The sequence below is a fragment of the Carcharhinus amblyrhynchos genome, chromosome 11 (genome assembly GCF_965287045.1).
Source record: "Carcharhinus amblyrhynchos chromosome 11, sCarAmb.v2.hapA, whole genome shotgun sequence".
Taxonomy (NCBI): domain Eukaryota; kingdom Metazoa; phylum Chordata; class Chondrichthyes; order Carcharhiniformes; family Carcharhinidae; genus Carcharhinus; species Carcharhinus amblyrhynchos.
In genome coordinates this window covers 53,930,740-53,953,688 of record NC_137334.1, presented here as the reverse complement: position 1 = coordinate 53,953,688, position 22,949 = coordinate 53,930,740, and the positions used below count along the sequence as shown (strand labels likewise).

Sequence of the window (22,949 nt, the reverse complement as noted above, 5' to 3'; positions counted from 1 at the left end):
TTCCAGTTCCACCGGCAAGGCCAACATGACTGTTCCCTGTTCATGGGAAGGTGTTATCCTCGATGGGGAGAACTTTCCCGACGAGGCCATAAAGGCAAGCAAGTTTGGACTATTGAGCGCCGGGCTTGCTAAACACATTGAAATTAACATTTACATAAATTTCAATAAATTAACCAGCCTTGCGCCCATTTCCGGCGAGAGGCTGAACGTGCTGGAAATCCGGATGTTGTAAAATTGCACCGGTTGCAAAAACCATTTGTGCTAGCCGCTTTATATCCAATTTTACAGCATTTTCCCACCACAAAACAGGTGTAAAGCAGCAGTAAAATTCCACCTTCTGTTTACTGTCAATTAACCAATCTTCAATTCCATAAACCCTATTTTTTTGTAATAACCACGTGTGGCATTTCGTCAAATAATGTTTGAAAATTGAAACACACTACATTTACTGGTTCCCATTATGCTACCCTGCTACCTTCTCTAAGCACTTTGTTACCATACCCCTAATAAATTTTATCATTTTGCCTACTGTTGAAATTGGGCTAACTGGTCTATAGTTCCTTGCTTTTTTCTCTCCCTCCCTTTTGCACAATGGCATTTTGATTGTTACCTTCCAATTCACTGGGGCTATTCTAGGATCTAGGGAATTCTAAAATGTCATAACTACTGAAACCAGTATCTGCACTCATCTAATTCTGGCCACTTGTGCATCCCTAATTTTAATCTCTCCATTATTAGTAGTAATGCTTTCAGTTGCCTGGATCCTAAACTCAGAAATTCCCTTCCTTGCCTAGCACATCTCGCTCTCCTCTTTCAAGACCTCCAAAAAACCAACCTCTTTCACTGGCTTATCACCTTCTCTGACTTGTGTTAAATTTTGTCAAGAGCCTTGGAATGTTTTACAAGATTAAAGGCAATTAAAATGGCAAGTTGTTGCTAAAAATATTGTTTCTTATGTAATAATGTACATCTGTATTTTCCAGTTTTGGAATAAAGTACTGGTAAGAAGTATATAGACCTTAGTTGAAACAAAAAGAACTCTTACAAAATGATGAGCATCATCGGAAATATAAATATATGCCCATTTCTACCATCCCATCTGGCATCAAGCTATGATTAAACCATGCCCACTTTGATCAAATCAAGGTTGAATAAAAGTTAGGAATGAGGTTCAGTCATACAAATACTTTGTTGTGCAAACTGAACATAGAAAATTTATTTTGAACATTCCTGGTCAGCAGATGTAACTTCAGTAGCCCCATTTATGCATTTATCCAGGGTCTCAGCTGATATTCTGTCAAAGCTACAGTGGTCAATGTGAGACCATCTGTGGAAATTCCCAGTGGAATACAGTGGAATAAGTAATAAAAGTTAGATATCTGAACCAAGCTAAAGTAACAGCGTAATGACCCGGATTTGTGCCAAACAGAATTAAATAATTGTACCTCATATCCTCATCACTAATAACTTCAATCACAGGGCAAGCTACTTTTGTTCGTTTTAAATGGATCGTTTCCAAGAGTGGCTCTAGCCAGCCAACATTGCATTCAACATGGGAATCCAAAAATGTCAGCACATCTCCTAGAAATGAAAAGGAATGTATTAACTCCATCCTTGGTTAAATTACTACAGCACTCACAATATTTTCAAGTCTTGCTAATGGATAAATGATTCTGGAAAAATCAACTCAAAAACATTTTTTTCACGCATTGCTCAGCACATCAGTCAATGAACATGAGAGAAGTTGGAGCTGTAAAAACATCAACCTTCAAACAGACAATGGCTGAGAATTTTTCAGAATTTTCCTCAGTCTGCTGAAAATACAAAAAGGATCCATCAACAGCTCAAAAAATAATTGTACTGTAATATTCGAAAAGCTTATCCACAATTTTAATACAGCTGTTGATTTTACACAAACTGCCTGGCATGCTGTGTTTCAAGCAGTTTCTGTTTCTACAATAAAGTTATATTATAATGAAATGAAACAAAACTATCAGTGTACGTTCTGCTACAATATTAGAAATATTCCATTTTTGACCATTTCGAAAATGTAGGGATGATTCTCCAAAATAAATTCTAAATGCTGAATTCATGTAAAAACTGAAATAACTTTCACTGGCATTGGTAACAGGATTTTTAAAATGAATCTACCACACTCCGAACATTGCAGAGTGCCCTAGCACGATTCACGTTGAAAATTTGTGGGCAGGGCCTATTCCTGCTGGAGAGGCTGGCAGCATAGCGCTGAGCAGACCACTGCCCATGCACTGATCTGTCAGCGCCAAGACTGGCCCCTTACTGCCGACATCCCAATTGTTGGCCAGCTCAATTGCTGGCCAGTCCTATGACCCCACGTCGCTGACCATATGATCTCCCCTACCTAGATCACTGGCCTCCTGGACATTTCCGGCCCAACTCAGACGGCCCCCTACCCCCGGCAGTCCTGATTCCCCCCACCACCCCTCCCCCGTATTCCTAATTCCTCCACCACTCACATCCCCCAAATGCAGCACACTCCCCTCTACATCCAGATGGCCAGTCCTGATTACATCCTACCCTCCCTCTGCCACTCATCCCAATGCAAGTAGCAGCAGGACCCTCCAACCCCACCGATCTTCCCCAATAGGTCCGCCCTCTTGGCACTGTCCAATGCCTGGTGGGCAGTCAAAGTATCCCTTGGACATTGCCACTTTTTCCCTTGGGCAGTGATAGAGGCCAGGCTGGCCATGCCCAGGGAACAAACCCCCTTACCGCTGACCTCTTGGGGGCTTCCATGGCCTCTTAACTCCAGTGGGATTGGGCTGCTACTTCCCTGTTAGTGGGGAGCTGTTGTAAATCTTGCTGGAGTGAACCACACCTGGCAGGGGGAGAGACGCTTGCAGGTCCGGGACTGAAGTTTCTGAGCCTGCTAATGGGAATTAAACTCAAAATCTTAATATTTAAATCAGCTCCACGCCAATTTCCGATGTGGCGCTGACAACTGCAGAAAAGTTGGAGTTGGAGATGTGCGGAGGCTGTGGTACCCAACAGGGACCTGCTAAATGGCCTCTGCTGATGTCTCCTGGCCTGTTGTGCTGCTAGAGCAATGTAGTGGGCTGGGAGATTCGCCCCTGTATTTTTTTCTCTCATTTAGATATTCTCCCATTTCAATGTGGGAAATGCCCGCCTGGCCAGAATTATTAGACAACCTACACTCCTAAAACTACCTGGACCAGACTCAATGGTTTAACTTCTTGATATAGTTACCAAAACTGGAATGAATAAAGAAAGCTGTAAATCAGAAATAATCTGCACTTTTATTCATCCAGGGCACAAAAGAAGGAACATTTGTACATAATTCTTCAGGATATTAATGAATTGGATATAATGCACAAAAGGGCAAACAATACTTTGCCAATAATGTGAAATTGCCTGATGGCCAAATAACCTATTAATTAGGTTGAAAAAAGTTGGTGATTGAAATTTCAATTGCTGTTTGCTGGCATAAGTCTGAGGGATGTCATTAAGGTATTATTACTGCTTGACTGCTTTCATAACCTGGCACAATCACAGTAGGGGCACTGCAAGTTCACAGGTTAACTGACAGCTCCAAGAGGTTATTAAGGGATTAGTTGTCTTTTGAGGCAGAGTATGAAAACAAATGTTTGTTTTTAAAATCAGGGTTCAAGTATTTGAAGGGATCTAAATGTATTAAGAGACTTTTATCAATTAGAGCATAGATATTGTTACAAAATCCTTTTGTTCATGTGTCCCAGTGTGCCAAATTAACAGACTACTTAGATTGGAATATTTAGTGTACAGGATGTCCCATTGCTCGTTACATTTGTTCCTGCAGGACCCTCTTGGAGTTTATTGATAGGCCACCAGATCAATTCATGAGTTGGCGAACAATCATTTTGAATAGTCAGTCAGCAAGTGCCCCAGATAAAGGTCAAAGACGGGATAAAAACATGTCCCAGTTAAGAAAAAAGAAAGCAGCAAAGAAATGGGCTCCAAATTAGAGAAGGGGTTGCAGGGAGCAGATTTTAAATGAAGTGAGCATGAAAGAAGCCTAGAAGACACCAAGATTGGGGGAACGGCAAATTGCGCGGAGGGTGTGGAGAGTCTGCAGAAGGATCTAGATAGGCTGGGCGAATGGGCCAGGAACTGGCAAATGGAATTTAATGTTGGCAAGTGCGAGGTGGTCCACTTTGGTAGGAATAATGGTAGGAAGGACTATTACTTACGCGGCGAAAAACTGCAGCAGGCGATGGTGCAGAGGGACCTCGGGGTCCTTGAGCATGAGTCGCAAAAACCCAGCCTGCAGGTGCAGCAGGTGGTCAGAAAGGCTAATAGGATGCTGGCCTTCATAGCGAGGGGGATTGAATATAAAAGTAGGGAGGTCTTGCTGCAGCTGTATAGGGCATTGGTGAGGCTGCAGCTGGAGTACTGTGTGCAGTTTTGGTCGCTGCACTTACGCAAGGATATTTTGGCCTTGGAGAGAGTGCAGAGGAGGTTTACTAGGCTGATACCGGAGTTGAGGGGGTTGAGCTATGAGGAGAGGCTGAATAAACTAGGCTTGTACTTGTTAGAGTTTAGAAGAATGAGGGGAGATCTCATTGAGACATATAAGATGATGAATGGGATGGATAGGATAGAGGTGGAGAGACTCATCCTGCTCAGAAAGGACAGTAGGACTAGGGGGCACAGCCTCAAGATAAAGGGGGTACGGTTTAGAACGGAGTTGAGGAGGAACTTCGTCACTCAAAGGGTGGTGAATCTCTGGAATTCTCTGTCCGTTGAAGTGGTGGAGGCTGCCTCGCTAAATATTTTTAAAACGCGGGTTGATGGGTTTTTGATAAGCGAGGGGATTAACGGTTATGGGGAGAGGGCGGGAATGTGGAACTGAGCCACGACAGATCAGCCATGATCTTACTGAATGGCGGGGCAGGCTCGAAGGGCCAGATGGCCTACTCCTGCTCCTATTTCTTATGTTCTTATGTTATGTAAGATCCATGAAGACAGCCAAAGGTTGGTGATTCCACGCTGTGGAACATTGGGGCATATGTACCCCTTTGGAGCAGTAGTGTTCTGCTTGCCACGACCAAAAAGCTGAAACTGTGCTTGAGGGCTAGTATTTGAGTGTACTCAGAAATCCAAGAGAACAAAACCTAGGAAGAAGAAATTGAAACCTGCAAGGTTAGCTAGTATTGAAGCATTCCGAGTTGGAGCAACATTTGGAGAGAATTTCAAATAAGATCTCTGAAGGTGAAGATGAGAAAGACGGAATTTCAGCAACATTGGTTGACTCAGCATGATTAACATCTAGGTGGATTGTTAAGAAATCCATGGTATCTATTTTGGTCATACCTATCATTTAATGTGCAGTATGACCTGTCACAGTTGGCTTGTTAATTCACAAGTCCTTCATCCTTAGCCTGAATGTTAGAATATAAGATAACTATTTGAAATTGTTTTATTTTTCTGATCTTGTATAGTTAAGCTGATTTCTGTTAGTTTAAAACCCTTGGAATCTTGTGGCTTTCATCACTTAATGTCTTGATTTTCAAACTTTGTCTGCTTAAACAAAATGTTATTTGTTAATAACCAGGTCTCTCCAACAACTTGGGATATTGGCCAAGGATCATAATGATGTTCAGAACTTTGTTTTATTTCATCTCAGCATGGCTCTTAAGGTTTGCCAATCAGGGATATTGCAAGTAAATTGGTGTGGAGGAGGTAAGGGCATATGGTGGTGGTCTGGCATTCATAGATTGGCAGGAATTGGCACCAATTAGGAATAGCGGCTATAATGGGCAAAAGTGGGGAGGGTCATAGGTTGACACGAGTTAACAGTAAGTTGACATAGGTGCTATAAGGGGCCCTGGAAGTGGATTGAGAAGCATAGGTTAGCATGAAGGATAAAAAGGTCAATGGGAGGGGGCATAGATGGGACATGAAATGTGGGTAGGGGACTTGAGGAAGGATGAAAGCTAAAGGTCTGACCTATCTTTGTTACACTGTGATGAAATTCCAGAACACTGTGGCGGCCTTTTAAATAACGCGCCTCAGCACTTAGCAACTCTTGAAGCTATCCCTGTCCTGCTTCTGCATATGGTGGGCCTGATGCCAACATGCATCCAATCTTCCAATCCTGAGGTGGGCACACCAAGCAGGAAATTTCCCAGCTCTAAATCCAGGCATAAGTTTCCCAAAACCCAGAAAGGTGTTATTGTTATCAACTAGTAAATAGTTGTGCTGAAACCGGTCCCTTTGTTTCTAAAATGACAAGTAGTGGGAATTAGAGATATCTGATTACCATTTCTACTTTGATACAAGGCAAGGATGCTTCCCATTATCGTGAAAGGAGGAAAGACATGGTCATTTTGAGATCCGATTACAAACCTCCCTATAAGGCCAGACATATCACAGATAGAAGGCACTTGCAGTCTTGATCTTGGAAGATTTGCAGCCAACTGAAAGAAGAGAGCAAAAGACAGATGCTGGCTAGATTGGCACCTTAAGCAGAAACTTGCTAATTCTATCATTCGCCATGTGCAATACGAATGGGGGCTCATGCTCAGTTTGAAAACCAAGTTTGTAAAGAGTGAAAACAAGGCTGGAGGATTCACCTAGCTAAAGCTAGAGGGAGACACTCCAGGAAAATTTTGACAATGGATCATATTGTTTGGAAAGGAAAAGAATAGAAGGAAGACCCTTGAGAACTGTGAAACACTTTGAATTGGTTCCAGAAGTGAATATCTACTTAGGAAACCAAGTAACATAACAAAATTATGATTTTCAGTTGTCAGTAACAGAAGAAAAGAGATAAACTTTGATTAGGTGTTCAGAATATATGTTGACTACAAAAAGAAATTAGTGATTAATAAAGCATGTTTTGTCTTCAATCATTGATCAGTTCTTTCCAAATGTGAAATCTTGACATGGTATCCTTTCAGCCAATAACTGGAAGTTTGAATTGCTCTTTAAACCACTATTTGTCTCTAACTAGAAGTTTCAGTTATTCTTTAAACCGTTATTAGTCTCTATACATATTGTAACAAGTCTCCAACCAACTTATATTTGTAGAATGCAATTCACTTATTTATTTTCATGAAGCCCAAAACAAATTATAAAAATGAATTAAATTAGAGAAAAGCATGGCACTATACCTGTAGCAATGGCTGCACCTACAAGTCTGGCTCGGATTAAACCATGACGTTCCTGTAGGTGAACAACATGAACTTTTGGGAACTGCGACATGTATTTATCTAAATTTTCTTTCAGATATTCTATATAACAAGGAGAGAAGTAGAATGTGCTGGTTAAATTGATTTCTATAAGAAATAATTAGGTACATTTTCATACTTGGACACTTCAAAGGACTTTCTTTCTTCAGAAGCAAACAAAATTTAAGTGACAAATGCTTATTCTCAAGATACAAACCAGTAACCTAAGAAAATAAAAGTAATGAATTGCCACATCTTCTACATATCGATTGCGAAGGCAAATAATAGGAATCTTTCATCAATTATTACAATATTTTAAGTAAGTTATTATTGGTAAAAATATATTTTGTTAAGGCTTTTCATCTTGTACTCATCAGAACAATAGCAAGAGTACCAGTGCAGTGGAAACAACTTTGTACTGTATGACAAGAGAGTTTTGACCGGTTGGCAAGTTGACTCCAATTGATTAAGGCATTGCAATGGAGGATGCACCAGTTAATGGTGACTGACAGTTAAGCCAAGCATTATTAGTTAATTTAAACCAGATAACTTAACTGATTTTTTAAGGTATTGTCCTGAAGAATGAAGCAGCATTTTTTTGTATATTCGTTCACAGGATGTGAACATCACTGCAGCATTTATTGCATATCCCTGGTTGCCCTTCTGAAGGTTGTGAGCTGACTTCTTGAATCACTGCAGTCCATATGGTGCAGGTAGTGTTAGGGAGTTTCAGGATTTTGATCCAACAGCAGTGAAGGAAAGGCAACATATTTCCAAGTCAGGATTGTGAGTAGCTTGGACGGCAATTCCCAAGTGGTGATGTAGAAGTTGTGGGCTTAGAAGGTGATGACTTAGGAGCTTAGGTTGATTCCTGTATTGTACCTTGTCCATGGTACACTGTGCTGCCACTGTGTGTCAGTGGTGGAGGGAGTGAATTTTTGTGGATGGGGTGCTAATCAAGCAGACTATTTTATCCTGAATGGTGTCAAGCTTCTGAAGTGTTGTTGGAGCTGCACTCATCCAGGCAAGTGCAGAATATTCCATCACACTCCTGACTAGTGCTTTGTAGATGATGGGGGAATATATAATAGGGGACAAAACAATGGCCGAGCAATTGAATACATAACAAAGAACAAAGAACAACCCAGCACGGGAAACAGGCCCTTCGGCCCAACGAGCCCGCGCCGCCGCATCCTCCTACACCTACCCTGCTCTGCGTGTATGCGAGTGGAACCCCTAACTTAGCCAGATTCAGGGGAGAATAGTGTCAATTTGGTATACCAATCAGCCTAAGAGCACATCTTTGGGGTGTGGGAGGAAACCGGAGCGCCCAGAGGAAACCCACGCAACCACAGGGAGAATGCGCAAACTCCCACAGACACAGGCCCAAATCCATGTATCTGCACAGCTAGCAGTGCTAGTCACCGAGCTGTTGCGGCGCCCGTCTACCGGTCCAGGATCAAGCACACACACCGACACGAAGTACTAGGCCACTCCTGGAACCTCCAAGAGCAGCCCACGCACGACCCACCGTGTGCATGCCCCTTGTTTGACAACAAGGTGGACCGCCACCTGCGGAATAAAAAGACAAAAACGTTAACATGTAAGTCTGCATTTCCGGTGTCTCCCGAGGCTCTGACCCTATTTAATACCGCCTACTATAACCATCCATCCTTGTTTCGCTCATGTGTCTATCTAAGTAAACCTTAAACAAGTCCAACGTGCCTGCCTCCACCACCCTACTCGGTAGCGCGTTCCATACCCCCATGACCCTCTGCATGAAGAACCTTCCTCTCATATCCAAATTATACTTCTCCCCCCTCACCCTTAGATCATGACCTCTCGTAATTGTACCCAATCTAGGGAGCAGCCTATCACTATTGACTGTATCTATTCCCTTCAGTATCTTATATACCTCTATCATGTCTCCCCTTAATCTCCGTCTTTCCAAGGAGAAAAGTCCCAGTTTCTCCAACCTTTCCTCGTAACTCAGTCCTTCCATGCCAGGCAACATCCTGGTAAACCTCCTCTGCACCCTCTCCAGAGTCTCCACGTCCTTCCGGTAGTAAGGTGACCAGAACTGGACGCAGTACTCCAAATGCGGTCTAACCAACGTTCTGTACAACTGAAGCATTAGACGGCAGCTCCTATACTCTATACCCCTTCCTATAAAGGCTAGCATTCTATAAGCTTTCCTCACAACCTTCTCTACTTGTGTCGCAACCTTCATAGACTTGTGAACCTGCACTCCCAGGTCCCTCTGTATTTCTATACTCCTAATCGGTCTACCTTTTATCACGTAGCTCCTCTCTGCATTATTCCTTCCAAAATGCATCACCTCGCATTTGTCAGGATTACATTCCATCTGCCATACTTTGCCAAATTCCATACTTTGGTTCTGCCTTCACAAAAGAGGACACAAATCAAATGCCAGAAATGTTGGAGAATGCAAGATTTAGTGAGAAGGAAGAACTGAGGGAGATCAGTATTAGTAGAGAAATGGTGCTGGGAAAATTGATGAGATTAAAGACAGATAAATCCTCAGGGCCTGATAATCTACATCCCAGTTAAGGAAGGGGCTCTAGAAATTGTGGAAGCATTGATGGTCATCTTCCAGGATTCTATAGACTCTGGAACAACTTCTGCAGATTGGAGGATAGCGAATGTCACTCCAATATTCAAAAACAGAGGTGGAGAGAAAACAAGGCATTATAGACCAGTAACATCAGTAGTGGGGCAAATTCTTGAATCCATTGTCAAGGGGTTTACAGCAGAGCATTTAGAAAGCAGTGGCAGGATCAGACAGTCAGCATGGATTTATGAAGAGGAAATTATGCTTGACAAATCTGTTGGAATTCTTTGAAGATGTAACTAGTAGAGTTGACAAGGGAGAACCAGTCTATGTGGTATATTTGGATTTTCAGAAAGTGTTTGAAAAAGTCCCACACAAGAGATTATCGTGCAAGACTAAAGCTCATGGGATTGGGGAAAGTGTATTGAGATGGATAGAAAACTGGTTGGCAGAGATGAAATAAAGAGTAGGAATTAATGGGTGCTTTTCAAATTGGCAGGCAGTAACTAGCAGGGTGCCACAGGAATTGGTACTGGGACCCCAGCTATTCACAACATATATTAATGATTTGGATGAAGGAACAAAATGTAACATCTCAAAGTATGCAGATGACACCAAATGGGAGGGTGAACTGTGTCGAAGATGCAGAGATCCTTCAGAATGATCTGGACAGGTTGGGTGAGTGGGGTAATCAATGGCAGATACAGTACAATTTAAATAAGTGTGAAGTTATTCACTTTGGAAGCAAAAACAAGAAGGCAGATTACTAACTGAATGGCTGTGAATTCAGAGAGGGGAGTGTGCAGCCAGACCTGGGTGTCCTCGTGCACCAGTCACTGAAGGTAAGCATGCAGATGTAGCAGGCAGTAAAGAAGGCAAATGGCATGTTAGCCTTCATTGTTAGAGGTTTTGAGTACAGGAGGGATGTGTTGTTGCAATTATACAGGGCCTTGGTGAGGCCAACCTAGAGTATTGTGTGCAGTTGCGGTCTCTTTTTCTGAGGACGGATGTTCTTGCTCTCAAGGGAGTGCAGTGAGGATTTACCAGGCTGATTCCAGGAATGGCGGGACTGATGTATGAGGAGAGATTGACTAAATTAGGATTGCTTTCGTTGGAGTTCAAATGAATGAGGGGGATCTCCGAGACTTATAAAATTCTAACAGGACTAGACAGGGAGGATATTCCCAATTGTGGGGGAATCCAGAACCACTGAATATTCCCAATTGTGGGGGAATCCAGAACCAGAATTCAGGGTAGATCATTTAGGATGGAGGTGAGGAGATATTTCTTCACCCAAAGCATTGATGGTCATCCTCCAGGATGTAGATGGGGTGAGAAGAGTGGTGAGACTGTGGAATTCGTTACCACAGGAAGTAGTTGATGCCAAAACATTGAATTTATTCAAGAGGCGGATGGATAAAGCACTTGGGGTGAATGGGATCAAAGGTTATGGCGAAAAAGCAGGATTAGGCTATTGAGTTGGATGATCAGCCATGATCGTAATGAATAGCGGAGCAGGCTCGAAAGGCCAAATGGCCTCTTCCTGCTCCTATCTTCTATGTTTCTATGACAGGCTTTGGGGAATCAGGATGTGAGTTACTCAATGTAGGATTCTTAGCCTCTCCCATGCTCTTTTGGCCACAGTACTAATATGGCTAACCCAATTTGGTTTCTGCTCAACGGTGGCCCCCAGGGTGTTGACAGTGGGAAATCCAGCGATGGTAATGCCATTGTGTGCTATAGAGTCATACAAAACAGAAACAAACCCTTCGGGCCACCACGTCTATGCCAACCATCAAATACCGAGCTATATGATCCCATTTATTTATATTTGGACTATAGCCTTCTATGTTTTGGTGATTTGAGTGCTCATCCAGATGCTTCTTAAATGTTGTGAGTACCTGATTCCACCACCTTCTCAGGCATCATGTTCTGTATTTTCACAACCCCCTTGGTGAAAAAAAAAATCCCCTCAAAGCCCCTTATTCCTCACCTCAAACTATACCCTCTGGTCTTAGGCATCTCTGCCGTCAGGAAAATATTTTTACAATCCACCTTATCTATGCCTCTCATAATTTTTGTATACCTCTCTCACATTTCCTCCTCAGTCCTCTGCTTTAGGGAAAACAAACCCAACCTATCCAGCCTCTGCTTATAACTGAAACTTTCCATTCCAGGGAACATCCTGGTGAATCTCCCCTGCACCCTCTCCAGTGTAATTAAGTCCTTTCGATAGTGTGGGAACCAGAATTGCACACAATATTTCACCTGTGGCCTAACCAATGTTTTATAAAGTTGTAACAAGATGTCCCTCCTCCTTTATTCTCTGTACTGGCTAACAAAGTTAAGTTTTTGTATGTGTTTTTCAAAGCACTATCTACCTGTGCTAAAACCTTCAAAGATCTATGGACTTGTACACTAAGGTCCCTTTGTTCCTCAGTATTTCATTGTTCATTGTTTATATCCTACCCTGATTAGAGCTCCCAAATTGCATCACTTTACACTTCACAGAATTAAGTTCCATCTGCCATTGCTCTGCCCAATTTACCAGCAGATCAATGTCAGTCTGTAGCCTAAGACTACCCTCCTCACTAGTAAAAGCACCACCAATTTTTGTGTCTTCTAAAAAATTACTAATTATACCTTCTACATTCAGGTGTTAATGTATGTAACAAACAGCAAGGATCGCAGCACCAATCTCTGTGGTATACTGCTGGTCATAGGCTTCTAATCACGAAAGCAATCTTCCATCATTATTAATAAGCCAATGTTGGATCCAATTTGTCAACTTGCCTTGGACCAGGGGCTCTAACCTTCTGGACCAGTCTTCCATGTGAAAGGCCTTACTCAAGTCAATGTAAACAACATTAACTGCGCTATAAGAACATAAGAACATAAGAAATAGGAGCAGGAGTAGGCCATCTGGCCCTTCGAGCCTGCCCCGCCATTCAATAAGATCATGGCTGATCTGTCGTGGCTCAGTTCCACTTTCCCGCCCTCTCCCCATAACCCTTAATCCCCTCTCTTATCAAAAACCCATCAACCCGCTTCTTAAAAATATTTAGCGAGGCAGCCTCCACCACTTCAACGGGCAGAGAATTCCAGAGATTCACCACCCTTTGAGTGAAGAAGTTCCTCCTCAACTCCGTTCTGAACCGCCCCCCCTTTATCTTGAGGCTGTGCCCCCTAGTCCTACTGTCTTTTTTGAGCGGGAAGAGTCTTTCCACCTCTATCCTATCCATCCCATTCATCATCTTATACGTCTCAATGAGATCTCCCCTCATTCTTCTAAACTCTAACGAGTACAAGCCTAGTTTATTCAGCCTCTCCTCATAGCTCAACCCCCTCAACTCCGGTATCAGCCTAGTAAACCTCCTCTGCACTCCCTCCAGGGCCAAAATATCCTTGCGCAGGTGCGGCGCCCAAAACTGCACACAGTACTCCAGCTGCGGCCTCACCAATGCCCTATACAGCTGCAGCAAGACCTCCCTACTTTTATATTCAATCCCCCTCGCTATGAAGGCCAGCATCCCATTCGCCTTCCTGACCACCTGCTGCACTTGCAGGCTGGGTTTTTGCGACTCATGCACAAGGACCCCCAGGTCCCTCTGCACCGTCGCCTGCTGCAGTTTTTCGCCACGTAAGTAATAGTCCTTCCTACCATTCTTCCTACCAAAGTGGACCACCTCACACTTGCCAACATTAAATTCCATTTGCCATTTCCTGGCCCATTCGCCCAGCCTATCTAGATCCTTCTGCAGACTCTCCACACCCTCCGCACAATTTGCCTTTCCCCCAATCTTGGTGTCATCAGCAAATTTCGACACCCTACACTCGGTTCCCTCCTCCAGATCATCTATATAAATGGTAAATAGCTGAGGCCCCAGCACCGACCCCTGGGGCACCCCACTAGTCACCAACCGCCAATCCGAATAGCACCCATTGACCCCCACTCTCTGCCTCCTATTTGACAACCAATCCTCTATCCACGCTAACACCCTACCCCCAACTCCATGTCCTCTGACCTTCTGCAGTAACCTCTTGTGAGGTACCTTATCAAACGCCTTCTGAAAATCCAGAAAGACCACATCCACCGGCTCTCCTCTATCCACCGCCCTAGACACATCCTCATAGAACTCCAGTAAATTTGTCAGACACGACTTCCCTTTAATGAAACCGTGTTGCGTCTGCCCTATCAAGCAATTCCCTTCAAGATGCCTCGCAATTTCCTCCTTAATGACGGATTCTAACATTTTACCTACCACAGACGTTAAACTAACCGGCCTGTAATTCCCCGCCTTTTGCCTGGCACCCTTCTTAAACAACGGCGTAACATTAGCCGTTTTCCAATCCTCCGGCACTTCCCCGGAATCCAGCGACGTCTGGAAAATAACCACCAAGGCATCCACTATCACCTCCGCCATTTCTTTCAGAACCCTTGGATGCATTCCATCCGGTCCTGGGGACTTGTCCACAATCAGCCCCTCCAGTCTGTCGCGCACCACCTCTCTAGTAACAGTAATGTCATTAAGACCCTCCAGTCCTACCACCTTTCCATCGCTAACACCCGGCAAATTATTCACGTCCTCCTCCGTGAAGACAGAAACAAAAAAGTTATTCAAGACCTTAGCCATATCCCCATCCCCTACCACTAGGTCCCCTTTCTCATCCGCTAAGGGACCAACGTTCACCCTAGCCAGCCTCTTCCTTTTTATATATTTATAAAAACTCTTGCTATCCTTTTTTATATTAAGCGCTAGCCCAGCTTCATAGCTTCTTCTACCCTCCTTTATCAACTTTTTTGTCAATCTTTGTTGACATTTAAACCTTTCCCAATCCTCTTCTCGCCCACTGCTCTTAGCTACTCTAAATTCCTCCGCTTTTAATTTAACACTTTCCTTCACCTCCTTCGTTATCCACGGCTTATTACCTCTCTTCCTACTGTCCTTTTTAACCATCGGAATAAATTTCTGCTGAGCACCAAGAAAGATCTCCTTAAAGATCCTCCACTGCTCCTCAGCAGACCTACCTTCCAACGCGCTCCCCCAGTCCACATTCGCCAATTCTTCTCTCATCCTACCATACTCCCCTCTATTCAAACAAAGGACACGTGTCTATCCTCATTAATATATTTTGTTACCTTTTCAAAAAACTAATTTAAATTAGTTAGATACAATCTCCCACCAACAAATCCATACTGATTATTCAGATAAAATCCCTATCTTTCCAAGTGTTAGTTAATTCTGTCCCTCAGAATCTTTTCCAGTAATTTCCCTACCACTGATGTTAGACTAACTAGCCTGCAATTACCTGGCTTATCCCTACTTCTTGACAGTTGCCACATTAGCTATCGTCCAGTTCACCTGGCACTTGAATCTTCAGCGAAGATTGAAATATCTCCATCAGGGTACCTACAATCTCCTTCCTTGCCTCCACTAGTAACCTGCGATACATATGGTCAGGCCCTGAGGATTTGTGTACCTTGGTGCCTGCGAAAACATCTAATACCTCCTCCTTATTAATCTTAATGTGCTCTAGGACTGCATCATCCCAGATGAAATCTCCAGCTACAATGTCTTTCTCCTTGGTGAATACAGATGAAAATATTCATTTAAGACCTTGTCCATGTCCTCTGGCTCCATGTACAGATTGATCCTTTGTCGCTAATAGGTCCCAATCTTTCCCAGGTCATCCTCTTAATATACTGATTTTATCTGCCAATGATATTTCATGGCCCTCCTTTGTCCTCCTAATTTTTTTTAAACACCGCCCCCCACACTCTCTATCTCCAATCTATCTTCAGAACTGAAGTTTCTTCTCTCTGCAACCATCCTTATAAACCTCTTTGCCCTCTCTCCAATGAGTTCACATCCTTTCTAAAGTGTGGCACCCAGAACTGTATACTTCAATTGAGGCCTAACTTGTGTTTTATACAAGTTCAGCATAATCACTTTGGTATTGTACTCTGTGATATTAAATGCTTTATTAACTACTCTCTTCTCCTATTCTACCTTTAATGACTTATGTAGATATACACTCAGATCCCTCTGCTCCAGCACACCCTTTAGAGTATATCCATTATTTTGTATCGTCTCCACGTTCTTCTTACCAAAATGAATGACCATACACTTCCCTGTATTGAACTTCACCTACCACTTATCTGCCCATTCCACCAACTTGGCTTATGCCCTTTTGAGGTTCTACACTGTCCACCTCACATAGTGAGGTTTTTTGTGGAGCAGGTCGCTCGCCTGTCACCAAAGACTAATAGTTTGGGGTGTACCACTCTGCATCAAACATAGCTAACCAGGAATCTCTTCTGCTCTTACCGCCTACCATTGGCACATTGGAAGGATTTTGCAGGTTGATTCACAACTTGTTGGATGCATTTGGCCATTAAGTCTTGGAGTGGGTCTCTAACCTGAAATTTCTGGCACAGAGGCAGGAACGCTACCAACAGTGCCACGAGACTTCCTCCATAAGTGAATAAATAAGAAAAAAATTGTTTTCAGTGGTAAAATGGTGAGTAACCCGAGAATACAGATTTATTGACTGTCCAAAGAACCAATGGCAACACAGGAAACATTTTTTTTCAGTGAGTGGTTAAGGTCTGGGATGCATTGCCTGAGGGTATGACGGAGGCAAGTGCATTGACGCAACCAAAAAGCAATTAGGCTGGACCTGAAAAGGAAGAATGTGCATGATTATGTGGTGAAGGCAGGAGAACGGCATAAATGAATTGTTCAGAGAGCTGGTGTAGACACAATGAGCCAAATGGCCTCCTTCTGTGCTAATAACTCTGATATTTTTAAAATCTGTGATCTGGATTGCACTACCTGAAAGCATGATGAAAGCACACTGATAGCAACTTACAGAAGGCAATTTGATAAATGCTTAAAGAGAAAACATTTGCAAGGCAATAGAGTGTGGAGGGGTAGGAACATAGGATTTAGGAGTAGGATTATGCCATTCAGCCTTTCAAGCTTGCTCCACCATTCAATAAGATCATAACTGATCTGGTTGTGGTCTCAACTCCACTTTGCCATCAGTCCCCCAAAACCCTCAATTCTCTTGCCTATCAAAAATCTGCCTAACTCAGCTTTAAATAAATTCAATGATTTAGATTCCTTTGTTTTCTGGAGAACAGAATTCTACAAATTAATAACCCTTTCAGAGAAAAAAATCCTCATCTTCATCTTAAATGGCAGATCTCTTATTCTTAAACTGTGTCCCCTGGTTCTTGTCTCTCCTACACATGAAAACATCCTCCTGGTATCTACTCTATCAAATTCTCTCAGGATGTTGTATGTTTCAATAAGATCACTTCTCATTCTTCTAAACTTCAATGAGTATTGGCCCGACCTGTTCAACCTTTCTTCATAAAATAAGCCTGTCAACTCAGGAATGATTAGAGTGAATCTTCTCTGAGATACTTGTTTGTTATATGGAAATTGACTTGGAAGAAAATGTTGCTGGTCTGATTAGCAAGTTTGCTGATGCTACTAAGATTGCTGGAGTTGCAGATAGTGATGAAGATTGTCAGAAAATACATCAGGATATAGATAAACTGGAAAATTGGGTGGAGAAATGACGGATGGAATTTAATCGGGACAAATGCGAGATGATGCATCTTGGTAGATCCAATTCAGGTGGGAGCTACAAAATAAATGGCAGAACCATTAGGAGCATAGACACACAGAGAAATCTGGAAGTACAGGTCCACAGATCCTTCAAAGTGACAGCACAGGTGGAAAAGGTGAAGAAGAAAGCATATGGCATGCTTGCCTTTACTGGCCAGGGCATCGAATATAAAAGTTGGCAAATTATGTTACAGTTATATAAAATGTTGGTTAGGCCACACTTGCGTTGCATTGTGGTCGCCACACTACCAGAAGGACGTGGAGGCTTTGTAGAATACAGGAAAGGTTTGCCAGGATGCTGCCTGGTATGGAGGTATTAGCTATGAGGAGAGATTGAATAAACCGGTATTGTTCTCCTTGGAAAGACGGAGGCTAAGGGGGTGACCTGATAGAAGTTTATAAAATTGTGAGGGGCATAGATAAGGTGAACTGCTGAAAGCTTTTCCCCAGGGCAGAAATGAAATTACAAGGGGGAAAGGTTTAGTAGAGGTGTGCGGGGGATTTTTTTTTTACATAAAAAGTGGTGGGGGCCTGGAATGCACTGCCAAGTGAGATGGTTGAAGCATTTCTGGGTGGCATGGTAGCGCAGTGGTTAGCACTGCTGCTTCACAGCCAGGAATCGAACCCAGGTCCTTGGAGCTGTGAAGCAGCAATGCTAACCACTGTGCTCCACACTGTGTGGAGTTTGCACATTCTCCTCGTGTGGGTTTCCTCCGGGTGCTCCGGTTTCCTTCCACAGTCCAAAGATGTGCGGGTTAGGTTGATTGGCCATGCTAAAAAATTGCCCTTAGTGTCCTCAGATGTGTAGGTTAGAGGGATTAGTGGGTAAATATGTAGGGATATGGGGATAGGGGCTGGTGGGATTGTGGTCAGTGCAGACTTGATGGGCCCGTATGGCTTCTTTCCGTACTGTAGGGATTCTATTTAAACACATTAGTGACATTTAAGATTTACCTGGATAGACACATCAACAGACGGGAAATAAATGGTTACAGGTGGTTGGTCTAGATAGGACAACGTGATTAGCACAGGCTTGGTGGGCTGAAGGGCCTGTTTCTGTGCTGTACTGTTCTTTGTTTTTTGTACTGCTAATGCAATTTTCAAATGAGGTCTAAACTATACACAATACTCTAGATGTGGTCTCACCAATGCCCTATACAGCTGTGGTAAAATTATCTTACTTTTATATTCCATTTCCCTTCCAATAAATGCCAACATTCTATTTCCCTTCCTAATTGCTTGCTACACCTGTGCAGTAATACTTCGTGATTCATGTTTCAGGGTACCCACGACCAGAAGTGGGACTAGGTAGATAGCTCTATCAAAGAGCTGGCACAGGCATAAATGGCTGAGTAGCATCCTTTTGCACTGCTTTACAATTCTATTTTAAGCCCCTAAACCAATACTTGTAGAGTCCTGAATGGAATATGTTTAAAAGGATCGAGTTACAAAACCTGAATAACATTAGAAAAACAAAACCAGTTTCACTGATTATGATTGGAATATTTATGAATGCACTCAGTTATTTGCATTTGTCAGTCACTTACCCAGTAGAGAGAGATTACCAGTCAAATGTGAATAGTTAACTACTCATTTTGGGGACAAGCACTGCAAACCACTAGCAACCTACAAGCATTAAACTGATACTTTACTCTGTTTATGCATTTTCAAATTACTAATTCACATTTTGTCTTACAATATAGCATAGATAAAAAGCTCTCTGAGAAGGGTCATAGAAGTCCCTGATGACAGCTCCAAGTGATAAAGGCTAGACAGCCTACACAACTAAAGTAAAGAGCCAGAGTCTACAGGGAAGTCCACATCTTCAAATAAAGTTCAATATTGAATAGCATTCTATTTTATTCTTTCCCTCCCCCCCACTAGTATCTTGATATGTGTATTCAGTAACGTTTAAAGTGCTGTTCAGATTTTACCTTTTCAGAGTGAACTGAAAACTTATATTTTCCCTGAAAACTTTATTTTCTAAAACTATATTTTTCTGCTCTCCCCATATGAATGAGGAAATAAAAAGCTTGCTTCACTGAATTTACTATTTTTAATAAAAAATACAATCTTAACTGGCCTTCCAGATTTCAAATTGGTTTTTCCAATACAAAATCATTCAGGGAAATATTGTTAATCAATCCATAGTCTTTGTCAAAGGTAGATTCAGCTGGATCTGAATGATATTGAAATGTTGCATCATACCAAACCACATTTGAGAAGTCAATATATATATTAGTTCAGGATATTCCAAATGAAAGTGTTTATTAGAGTTCACTTGTCCAGTAAAAAAATGTAATGAACTAATGAGTCAAACAGTCCAAGAGCTCATCTCTGCTGTTGAGACACTGCCATTCAGCATCTCTAAGCTAGGGAGAGTAATAATTAGTTGGGTGTAATGCTTGTGATTTCTTTCTGCTGGATGTGAGTAATGGTAGCAATGCTCTACTGTCTAATAGCTCAATGAATGGATCTTTATATAATGACTGACGTATTGTGCCTTGTAACTGAAAAATATTTTCTTTGCACTTTTTGTTAAAACTGATGCAAAAAAATGACATTCATTGGTCACTGAATCAGAACTATAAAAAATAAAATTTATGATTCTTCGTGCCTTACGTTGTCTATCATTCCTTAAAAAGTTAAATCCCACATAATTTGGTTTGCTAGCTACATCATAAATTATGATTTAAATACAGCTCTAAGTGGAATTTCAACATTCATTACATATAATTATTCTTTTCTGGAGCAAAATCTGCAAATTAAAATGTCACTCCCACACAATCATAACCTGATTTCAAAGTTGCGTCCTTTTTACTTTTCCTTACATACAATCTGGTTTTGTGAGTTCAGTCAGATGAATCCTAACCATGAGTTGTAAAGGGAGGCCTCTTTTAAGGAAAATCTAACTAACTGCAAAACTTTCACATACGTATGAGCCTTCTGCATTTTTATTTTCTTCAGTTTTCAAACAACATTTATAATATGTATAATAATATTGACAATGAGTATACAGATGCAAAGTAAATTATAATGAATCGGATGTTGATAACAAGCCTAATAAAACAATTAATTCAAACAGGTATAACTATTTCTGCAATGATTTTCCCCAATCAGCTATGGTAATTTCAAGGCAAGATTGGCGGAAAACCCAGAGAAGATCGGGTTTCTGTCAAAGTTATGACAGCTGATCATATGTACTCAAAACAATTCTTGGCAATAAAAGTTTGGAAAGAATGGAATTTGCTAAGTTTAGTTTTACTTATAATTCAGGCAGCCCAACTCATACAGAACTTTGATTATTCTGTGGTTACATAAAAATTAGAAACAGTCCAGCTGGCTTTGGCTGCAGCAGCAAAATAAAACTTCATACAATTCTGAGACTAACAAAATATGATGATAATCATAAATAGATGTGCTCCTTTCAAGTTTAAGAACAACTGCTTTTTTGCATTTGACTCCTATTTAAAGGTAATGATTTACAGGAGTCCTTTCAGGAATATATGGTTCAGTGGCAATGACTAAACAAGTCCTTTCTTACCTTTGGTGCTGAAGTCATCCACAAGGATAACCTCTTTAATAAGATGAGCAGGTGATCTGTTGAAGATGCTGTGAATAGACCTCAAAAGTGTAGACCACACTTCATCCACGAAGCACATGATGATGCTGGTTGTTGGAAGGTTATTGTGAACTACCTGGTCGGAACACCTGGAAAAAATACATCCCCAGGAGTATAAAGTTTAAGCAGCGAAGTGTCATGGCATTTTATAATGTTGTTTCAATGCAAATGTAAACCTACCGATTCTTGATTCCTCTGTACATTCATCAACCTCTTTCAAATGAGATAGAAAACGTGGTCCCAAAACTGACCACTGGAGAACACCACTGTCTACCATCCTCCAATTGAACAAAAATGACTCACTACTGTTCCCTGTCATTAAGCTCATTTTTTATCCAAGCTGACATTGACCCTCCTATTCCAAGAACTTCAATTTTGTTGACCAGCTTTTTATGTGATACCTCCCAACACTTTCTTGAAATCCACAAATATAATATTCATTGCATTCCCTTCAACAACCTTCTCTGTTACTCATCAAGAAAATCAATTAGAATCAACCCTAATCTCCTTTTTACAAATCAATGCTGGGACCAAACTTCCCCGTGTCACTATTGTCTTTTTCTCCGATTGTTTCCAAAATGCAACCTAATACTGTTGTTAAACTGATCAGCCTATAGTTACTAGAAATGTTCTCACATCTTTTTTCCAATAAAGGTGTCACGTCTGTTACTTTTTAATCCTCTGGCACCTTCCCTGTAACTATGGAAGATTAGAAGAATATTGCAAGCCTTTTGCTATCTCCAGTACTATCTCCTTTATCAAACTGTGATGAAAGCCATCTGTACCAGGCAACTTATCCATTCATAAGTCTAACCAACTTTTCCACTATATCCTGCCTATCAATTTCCACCCAACTACACCCCCCATTTCTGTAGCTGGATATTTTGTCAGCCATCTCTGCAACACTGATACAATATATCCATCAATGTATATACATCACATTCTTAGTCTTTAATAGGATCCAACCTGCCACTATTTGCATGCCAGCAGAAGATTTTGGAGTTCCTTTTATATTATCTACTATTCTATTCTCATACCCAGCCTTTGCCAATCTAATTTTTCTCTTCAGATCTCCTCTCAATGTACTGCATTTAGCCTGGTTCTTGGTTGAAGACTTCATGCATCCTAAACCTTTTTTTTTGTTTCTCTTTTTATAAATATATAAAAAGGAAGAGGCTGGCTAGGGTGAACGTTAGACCCTTAGAGGATGAGAGGGGGGACTTAGTGGTAGGGGATGGGGAAATGGCTGAGGTCTTGAATAACTTTTTTGTTTCGGTCTTCACGGAGGAAGATGTGAATAATTTGCCGGGTGTTAGCGATGGAAAGGTGGTAGGACTGGAGGGTCTCAATGACATTACTGTTACTAGAGAGGCGGTGCTCGACAGACTGGAGGGACTGATTGTGGACAAGTCCCCAGGACCGGATGGAATGCATCTGAGGGTTCTGAAAGAAATGGCGGAGGTGATAGTGGATGCCTTGGTGGTTATTTTCCAGACGTCGCTGGATTCCGGGGAAGTGCCGGAAGATTGGAAAGCGGCTAATGTTACGCCGTTGTTTAAGAAGGGCGCCAGGCAAAAGGCAGGGAATTATAGGCCGGTTAGTTAAACGTCTGTTGTAGGTAAAATGTTAGAATCCGTCATCAAGGAGGAAATAGCGAGGCATCTTGAGGGGAATTGCTTGATAGGGCAGACGCAGCATGGTTTCGTTAAGGGGAAGTCGTGTCTGACAAATTTATTGGAGTTCTATGAGGATGTGTCTAGGGCGGTGGATAGACGAGAGCCGGTGGATGTGGTCTTTCTTGATTTTCAGAAGGCGTTTGACAAGGTACCTCACAAGAGGTTATTGCAGAAGGTAAGGGGGCATGGAGTTGGGGGTCGGGTGTTAGCGTGGATAGAGGATTGGTTGTC

At 42.0% G+C, this 22,949-nt stretch overlaps 1 protein-coding gene across 3 annotated transcripts in view; it reads right to left on the bottom strand.

Moving 5' to 3' along the window:
• The window catches only part of galnt5 (polypeptide N-acetylgalactosaminyltransferase 5), a 66,831-nt gene that overhangs the window by 28,823 nt on the left and 15,059 nt on the right, over positions 1-22,949 (bottom strand). For all 3 annotated transcript variants that reach the window (XM_080199099.1, XM_080199101.1, XM_080199102.1), the window contains 3 exons: positions 20,965-21,131; positions 7,152-7,271; positions 1,446-1,581 (listed from right to left, as the gene is read on the bottom strand). In XM_080199099.1, the coding sequence (XP_080055225.1) occupies positions 1,446-1,581; positions 7,152-7,271; positions 20,965-21,131 (423 nt within the window). The remainder of the gene's footprint in view (positions 1-1,445; positions 1,582-7,151; positions 7,272-20,964; positions 21,132-22,949) is intronic.